At 59.9% G+C, this 8,091-nt stretch overlaps 1 protein-coding gene across 18 annotated transcripts in view; it reads right to left on the bottom strand.

Moving 5' to 3' along the window:
- Window positions 1–276: 276 nt before the first annotated feature.
- Window positions 277–8,091, bottom strand: part of MICAL3 (microtubule associated monooxygenase, calponin and LIM domain containing 3) — a 142,190-nt gene continuing 134,375 nt past the window's right edge. For 14 of the 18 annotated variants that reach the window (XM_043439754.1, XM_043439751.1, XM_043439750.1 and 11 more), the window contains 4 exons: window positions 4,976–5,041; window positions 3,023–3,122; window positions 2,797–2,870; window positions 277–2,703 (listed from right to left, as the gene is read on the bottom strand). In XM_043439754.1, coding sequence (XP_043295689.1) covers window positions 2,519–2,703; window positions 2,797–2,870; window positions 3,023–3,122; window positions 4,976–5,041 — 425 coding nt within the window. In that variant the 3' untranslated portion in view covers window positions 277–2,518. The remainder of the gene's footprint in view (window positions 2,704–2,796; window positions 2,871–3,022; window positions 3,123–4,975; window positions 5,042–8,091) is intronic. The other 4 variants (XM_043439757.1, XM_043439760.1, XM_043439762.1 and 1 more) reach the window with 1 other exon arrangement.

The following is an 8,091-nucleotide window of genomic DNA, read 5'->3' as shown; positions in this document are numbered from 1 at the left end:
TGCGGGCCTCAGGGTCACCCTGACAAGGAGGACACTCTGCTGGCCCCGCTTTGAAGGGCAGCCTCGTACCCCCTGGTCACTCCACACACCTGCTCAAGTGGTTTCGGTGGGCAACTGAGACAGAATAATATGAACAAAAATAAAGCTGGCTGAAAAGGCACAAAAGTACACTCTTCAAACCCACAGGCACGCTGCCATGTGTGGGCACCACCCCTGAAGGGTGGTGCCCAGGGTCCTATCAACTTCAGGAGAGTGAGTTAAGACATACACTCTGCGTTCCTTTTAGAAACTTTTATTGCGCATAAAATGGCCCATTCCCCTTTGTAGGTCAGTTGTTTCCACCTCTAAAGTTGTTTTCTGTAAACTCCACTTTCTGCCCTACTGAAAAAAATCCTGCTCTTTGAAAAGATCGGGAATAGCCTCTCATTGCTGGTCAGGGCAGCTGGAGGATGGCTCCTGGGGCGAAGGCTGGAAGACGCCATCTGAGCAGGCTGAGCCCTCGGCTGTGGCGTGGGCTCACCCACACCCAGCGCTGCAGAGGGAGACTTCCTGCGGCCCTGCCCGCGTGGGGACGAGACAGGAGCTGTGCATCCCCAGAGCTGGAAACTGCAGCAGCCTGTCAGCAGGCACTACGACAACCTGCACACTAGTGGTTATGAAATGGAGCGTTCAGAAAAAGTGCTCCACTGGAACCTGAAGTCGCAGCACCGCGGAAGGGAGCTGGGGAGCATTTCTGAGCTTCTCTGCAGCTCCAGGCCTTCCTCATGTCGGCAGGCACGGTGCGCTTCCGCAGGGCAGTGCCGCGTCCCTTCTGGCTACTTCATAAACGCGTCCTCGTCCTGGGTGGACGGGCCTGGCAGTCACGGTGCACCGGGTGGTGGGTGGGAAGGGTTGGCAAAGGCCACACAGGCGATGAATCCTGTCCCAAGCCCAGTTTTATCGGAAGGCTGGGGTTTAAAGATGGAATCTAGAACACCCTCTGCTCCCCTGTTAAGAAAGGAGAACAGAAATAGAGGCTCTGCCTCAACAAGCAGGAAGTGAGGGTCAGAGCCACGAGCCCCCTGGATTCCAGGGGGTGACAGATGACAGCTTTGGGACAGACTCAAGAAGACAGTTCTCTGCTCCTTTGCGTGAGAATGAATGTGTTCAAGTTGAGGCACGATGTGGTTCCCCAAGGACGTTCCGAGGCTGGTATGGATGCCCCTCATCCTGCCCCTACAGCCTCCCTTTCCAGCGTGTGGTCCTGCTCCACCAGGCGGGCTGGAGGGTCTCGGGACCGGCCTGGCACCGACCGAGCTCCTCTGCAGACGGGTATGGCCACTGCAGATTCTGGGAGCTGGACACGGTCAGCCTCTGGCTGAACCACGGCCCGAGAGTGCCTCCCCACGAAGAGGCGTGAGCAGGGAGCTGGGCAGAAGCTGCCGTGTGTGTGTTTGTGTGTGTGTGTGTGTGACTTCCCGACCAGAGTTCCGTCTGAGTGCTGTCACCGCAGCTCCGGTTGCTGGGTCCGGGCCTCACCAAGCAGGGTCCCTCACGCTGGTGCCACAGCCTAAACCGTCTTCAGTCAACGTGGGAGATGAGACCTTGGCTCCAAAACGGAGAAAAACACAGGTCCCATGGACCCGGGATTTCAACAGGGAGGATTCTGAGCGGTACCTGGCCCGCGGCCTGGCCTCCAGCAGCTCAAGTACATTCTTGATGAGTGAGCGGTGCAGACGTGGACACCTGGGGCCAGGCACAGGGGATGGGAGCAGCGCATTGGGGCCCACACAGGGTCTCTCTGACAGGAGGGCTCCGGTCAGCCCCAGGAAGAAGGGGGTGATGAATGGAGGGCAGCACAGTCAGATGGGACCCAGGTCCACACCCCGACCCGGGTGCCAGGGCATCAGGGTCCCAGTAAAGATACAAAAGTGAAGCTGCTTCTCTTCAAGTATAAAAAAATAAGTTAATTGACAAAGAGGGTCCCCAGAGGCTGCATCTCCCAGGCTGTCAGCCTTGTTTGGTGCAAGCACAGGAACCAGGCATGGAGGACAGCCTCCCACCCGCCACGAGGCGTCCATGACAAGGCCAGCCTGCTGGCGGGGCCAGAACTCGGGGCCCTGCCTGACCCCAGTCAGTATTTTCCAGTGTTGTGAATTAAAAGCAAATGCAGCAGCCGCAGGGCACAGCCAGGAGAGGCCTGGGGTGTGAGCTGGGCTTCTCATCCACTTCTGCATGGTGCCAGGGAAGCGTGGTCACTGCGTCCTCCCAGACACCTTTCCTGGGCACGCCCCTACACTCTCGCGCTCTGGAGTGGGTGGGCAGGGGGCTTCCTCCAAGGAGGCTGAGCCGTTGGACAACCAGCTTCACCCAGGGCTCCCCATAGCTCAGGTGCCTGAACCCTTCTCAGAGCCACGTGGACCTGAGTGCAAATTCCCCGGAGGCGCCAGGCCCACTCAGACCTGGGGTCCGGGAGGGGGATCTGGGAGAAGCAGCCCGGCTCAGGCAGTGGACAGACCAGCCAGGCTTGGGCGGGTGCTCAGGACCAGTGCAGGCTGAAGCCCTTGGACAGCATGGCGGCCTCCAGGTCCTTGTCCTCCTCCTTCTCCCGCAACCGCTGTTCCTCCAGCAGGGCCACCAGGGCGTCTCTCTGCTCCACCACCTCCAGCATCTCGTTCAGGATCCTCTTCTCCTCTGCCAACTCCTCCTCCGTCTTCAGGTGGTCTGGGCAGAACCACACAGGTGAGTCCCCTGCAGGGCGGAGGCAGGGAGCCTGCCCCAACTGCCCCCGTGCCCGCCCTGCCTCACCCCGCCTACCTTCCACCGCCATCCGCTCGCGGAGCTCCTGCTGCAGCCGGCTCTGCCGGTCCTCCAGCTCCAGCTCCCGAGCACTGGGGTTTCCGGGGGTTTGGGGGGAAAGGGAAACAAGGAGGTGACTGGTGGGTGTGGCACAGCCCTCATCCCCCACACTAGGAGGGGCTATGCTTCTGCTGCAACAGGCCCTGGGCCCATGCCCCCTTCCACCCCTGCCCAGGGAACTCACAAGATCATCAGCTCCGACTCGTAGCGCACCATGGCGTTCTTCTCCTGCACCAGCTTGAACCACTCCTGCATCAGCTTGGGGTCATCCTTCTTGCCCATGCCTGCCGAGAGAGGGCATGTCAGGCCACAGTGCGGCCATCTCCCGCCAAGGACTGTCACACGGGGACAAATGCGGAGGGCTGCCTGCTGTGCCCAGGCCAGGCCGTGTGTCTTGGGCCACGAGGGCACCACGCACCCCCAGGGCAGCCTGCGCCTTCCTCTGTCCCCCTCGGCCGGCCCTCACCCCCCAGTGGCTCGCCTGGCCCCTCCTGCTGGACCGCTTGCTTTCTCTGGGGAGGTTCTCAGTGCTCTGCCCTCCTTTTCTTTTCCATTCATTTCGCATGTATTTGGGACTTGCTGGGTCCTAGGTCTGCTTTGAGGGGACCAGTCTAATGAAGAGGCAGATGGCAGGCTAGAAGCACACTTGCCCTTGCTTTCTGGGACCCTTGAGTGAGGGGGCCAGCATTTCGCTGTGGCCGCTGACCCTAGGCTGCCTCGTTTCTGACATCCTGACCAGGGAGGTGCCTCTCTCAATCTTGTGGCCCCTCGGGCTCCTGACAAGTGCTCCCCACAACCCCTGCATGGCAGCACAGCCCCAGGAGGCGTGGGGGTCTCTCCCAGGGCAGGGAGACTGCAGGTTCCCCCCTCTGATCCAAGCCCAGCTGCAGCTTCCGGGGCCCCTGCCGCCCACACTCAGATGCCCGCACCCCCTCGGCCAACACCTCGGTATCTACCAGCAGTGGCCTGACCCCCTTCAGGCTCAGCTGCGGCAGGGGGAGAGAAAGAAGAGCCTTCCAAGAAGCCATACCACGGGGGGACACCAGGAAGCCCACGGCTGTGGTGGGTCCCGCCCAGGTGCAGAAACCAGACTGTGGTGGCTCTTGGCTGTTTTCGGATTACAAGCCGCCCTCAGTCTCAGGGAAGCTGGGGGCTGTCTTCCTAGGGAACTGCACGTGAGCACAGCTGGTACCTCTCCCAAGGACACCACGTGCTCATGGGCCCTGAAGTCTGCTCACAGCTGAGCTAAGAGATCTCTCCGAGCTCTGGGGGCATGGGTCCGAAGTCCTCTCCCAGGAAGATCAAACCCAGAGGGCAGGGCACGTCTGCACTGCACTGCCCTGGGCCCTGGCCGCTGTGCAGCACGAGCTGAGTGCTGGGCCAGCTCTCCCTGCCCGCTGGGCAACTCGACTCTTTGGCTTCGAAAGCAGCCCCGTCCAGCTGTGCCCATTCCTTCTTGAGCGGCTCTGCACGGGGCACCCACAGGGTGTGGAGGGTGATCCCGGGGTGCCGGGACGCCTCCCTCACTGCTCAAGCCAGCTCCAGAGGGACGGCCGAGATGGACGTGGCTGGTGGCGGTCAGCGGGGAGCGAGCGCCGGGGAGGGAAGAGGAAGGTTAGCGGGTTAGCAGGAGCCACACTCCCCGGCCCCGCCCGCATGCGGTCAACGACAATCACCACCACAACGGACTGCAAACCAGACAGAGTTAACACACACACTCAGCAAGACACAGGGAAAGAAGTCTGCTTTCAGTGCTTGTCTGGAAAGAACGGGGCATCTGCGTAGACCAGCCTTGGTAAGGACAGTATTCCTCGACTCCACCAGCACAAATCACTGCCCGCGTCCCGGGATGTGAGGCGGAAGGGCCCGACCACGAGCGGTGACCTGGAACTGCGGTCACTGCAGCCTGAGCGGCCCAAGGGCTGGACCTGCTCCCTGGTTTCACCCCACTCCCCAGTCCCCCCAAGACAGTCGAAGGGATACTGTACCTTGTGAGGGACTGCCACATACTCAGGGGTTTGTAACAGGGCTACCAGGTGTCAGAGGAAGAAGAGAAAGAGCTGGGCTTCGGGTCCCTGCTTGACTAGTGTCGCTACGCCCCTGAGAGGCCGCGGGGAGGAGGTGGGGGTTACGTTACCTTCCTGGACACAGCAAGGGCAGAAGGAGAGAGGTCTACGCCGTGGAGTCCCGCCACTGGGCTCAACTTCAAAAAGGGCCAAACAAGGAGGAGGAGGAGACGACACGGACAGAGAGGAGGAGGAGGCATTCGGAAGTGGGGAGGGACAGGGAGAAGGTGAAGTGGACAAAAAGCATTAAAGTGAGAAAGGAACAACAGGAGGAAAAGAAAAAAAAATACAAGAAATGGAAAAGCAGAAGCAAGGGAAACACAATCTACGAATGAGTTCAGTCCTTCCTTCATCCAGCACAGAAACTGGTCAGGAGCAGCCCTGGGCCCAGGCGGGCGGGCACTCTGTCTTCCTCAGGTCCTTGCTTGGCAGGGTGGGAAGCTAAAAATGACTACGGGCGCCTCTGGGGCTTGGTGATCCTCCTTGAAAACACCCAATGTGCCAGCAGGCCTGCCTGAGTGAGAGTTCTCAAGATCACCATGTGGGTAAATCTAAGCGCTGGGGCTCTCCTGGTGTTGAACCCACAGAGGCAGCGCCCTCTGATGGGCCCCCAGGGCCGACACCCGCTCTGCTCTGACCCTGAGCAAGGACTTGTTGGCCCAATGAGTTCCCCAGAGGCAGCCCCATCTGGATGAATCACCACCCCGCCTCTGGCCTTGGAGAGCTGAGCACCCCTCTCCTGCCCCTTCCTCTCCTCCAAGGGCCGACACCACAGCGGGCACACTGCTACACTGTGGACAAGTCCAAAGCTCACAGAAACAAAGCCGGGGAGTCGTGGACGGGGCGACCGAGAGCAGAGGGCGTGCAGGGGACACGGCTGGACTCGGGGCCTGGGCTCTCAAGGGAGCGGGCCTGCTCAGCAAGGGACCATCACAGAACCACAGGCACATGCAGGAGCCACGGCCCCCGGGGCGGGGAGCAGGGGCTGGGCCGTTAGAGAGAACCCTGTTTAGGTGAACACGAGGGCCAAGCAGACGTGAGCTGAGAGGCCCGTCACCGGGCGACAGGAGCGAGTGCAGGTGCCCTGTGTTCTCTTTCTTTAACATCCTTTTGCGTGTTCTCTGTAGGCTTTTGAGCCTGGTATCAGGCGAAACTTCGGGACTAAAGCAGACAGAGGCTCTGGGTGTATGGTGGGTGTGGACAGAGGCCATGTGTGTGTGTGGTGGGTGTGCAAAGGCTGTGTGTGTGTGGTGGGTGTGGGCAGAGGCTGTGTGTGTGTGGTGGGTGTGTGCAGAGGCTGTGTGTGTGTGGTGGGTGGGCGCAGAGGCCGTGTGGGTGTGTGTGTGGTGGGCGCAGAGGCCGTGTGTGTGTGTGGTGGGTGTGCAGAGGCTGTGTGTGTGGTGGGCGCAGAGGCCGTGTGTGTGTGTGGTGGGTGTGCAGAGGCTGTGTGTGTGTGTGTGGGTGGGTGTGTTCAGAGGCTGTGTGTGTATGGTGGGTGTGTGCAGAGGCTGTGTGTGTGTGGTGGGTGGGCGCAGAGGCTGTGTGTGTGTGTGGTGGGTGTGGGCAGAGGCCTGTGTGTGTGTGTGGTGGGCGCAGAGGCTGTGTGTGTGTGTGTGGGTGTGTGCAGAGGCTGTGTGTGTGTGGTGGGTGGGCGCAGAGGCTCGTGTGTGTGTGTGGTGGGTGTGTGCGCAGAGGCCGTGTGTGTGTGTGTGTGTGGTGGGCGCAGAGGCCGTGTGTGTGTGTGTGGTGGGTGTGCAGAGGCTGTGTGTGTGTGGTGGGTGTGCAGAGGCCATGTGTGTGGTGGGTATGTGCAGAGGCTGTGTGTGTGTGGTGGGCGGGTGCAGAGCCTGTGTGTGTGGTGGGGGTGTCAGAGGCTGTGTGTGTGGAGGGTATGTGCAGAGGCCATTGGTGTGTGGTGGGTGTGTCAGAGGCTGTGTGTGTGTGGTGGGTGTGTTCACAGGCTCTGTGTGTGTGCAGAGGCCATGTGTGTGTGTGGAGGGTATGTGCAGAGGCCACTGGTGTGTGGTGGGTGTGCAGAGGCTGTGTGTGTGTGGTGGGTGTGCAGAGGCCATGTGTGTGGTGGGTATATGCAGAGGCTGTGTGTGTGTGGATGGTGTGTGCAGAGGCTGTGTGTGTGGTGCATGTGCAGCGATCACAGTGATTCAGTGTTCTGGACAGATGTGGCCATGACCAGCTGGTCACTGAGGCAAGCAAGAAGCTCCTTTCTTACAAACACCCTCAGCTTATACTCGTCTACATCCAGCCTTCTCTGCCTCAAGATGGGTGCTCAGACACCTGCACACACCCTCAAACAATAGGGTCCCCACCTCTGCTGCCCCCTGGGACAGATGTTACACACGAACAGGCTGTGGAAACAGTGGAACAGCATCTGTGCTCGTCAGCAAGGTCAGGGACTCAACATGGTCACACGCATCCAAACAAGGAAGCCTGTGCCTGCAGGTGCAGTGAGGATGTGCTTCCCCTTCCAGACATCACGGAACACAGCTTTAGACCCTTTTATGCAGAGCACGTCCCAGACGCCCTTCCGTACAGAGGACAGCATGAGACCACAGAACAGGACTCAGGACAGAAATCTGGAGGGGCTCCCTGGTGGCAACGGGCAGTGCAGACACAAAACGGCCAGAGCCCCGAAGGGTGGGTTGTGACGCTCTTCCTGAACCTTCCTGAGGGCTCTGGTGTTTGCACAGTATATACTTTATAATCAGAAAACCAACCAATAAATACTGTTTTAAGGAGAAGAAAAACCAACCAAACAAGGTGAGCTTCCACCCCAGGCCTGAACCTGACATAAGTGTGCAAGGGAGGCACAGAGGCGCAGTTTGAAGCTAATCTCTCCTTGTCTGGAGATGTGAGAGACACAGATGTGGTTCACCCGCGGGAGGCGCAGAATGGTCGTCACTCTCACAGCAAACAGAAGTCACTTCTGTTAGTCATGCTCCTGTTTGTGCATCACTCGCAGACCCCAGTCACCACCCCGAGTGCCCACAGCCCACAGCCCTAAGGGCGTGACGGTCACCAGCACCCACCCTCCCCGACATCGGGGCAGGCCACACGAGTCAAGAGTTTGAAAAGCTGCAACTTATCATCGTGCAGCGAGGCACATCCCACGGATTCCAGAGAGCTGTATGCACTGGGCATGAGAGTGTGTCAGAGACCAAAACACGGG

The sequence above is a fragment of the Cervus canadensis genome, chromosome 21 (assembly GCF_019320065.1).
Source record: "Cervus canadensis isolate Bull #8, Minnesota chromosome 21, ASM1932006v1, whole genome shotgun sequence".
NCBI classification, from domain to species: domain Eukaryota; kingdom Metazoa; phylum Chordata; class Mammalia; order Artiodactyla; family Cervidae; genus Cervus; species Cervus canadensis.
This window is presented reverse-complemented; position numbering and strand designations above follow the sequence as displayed.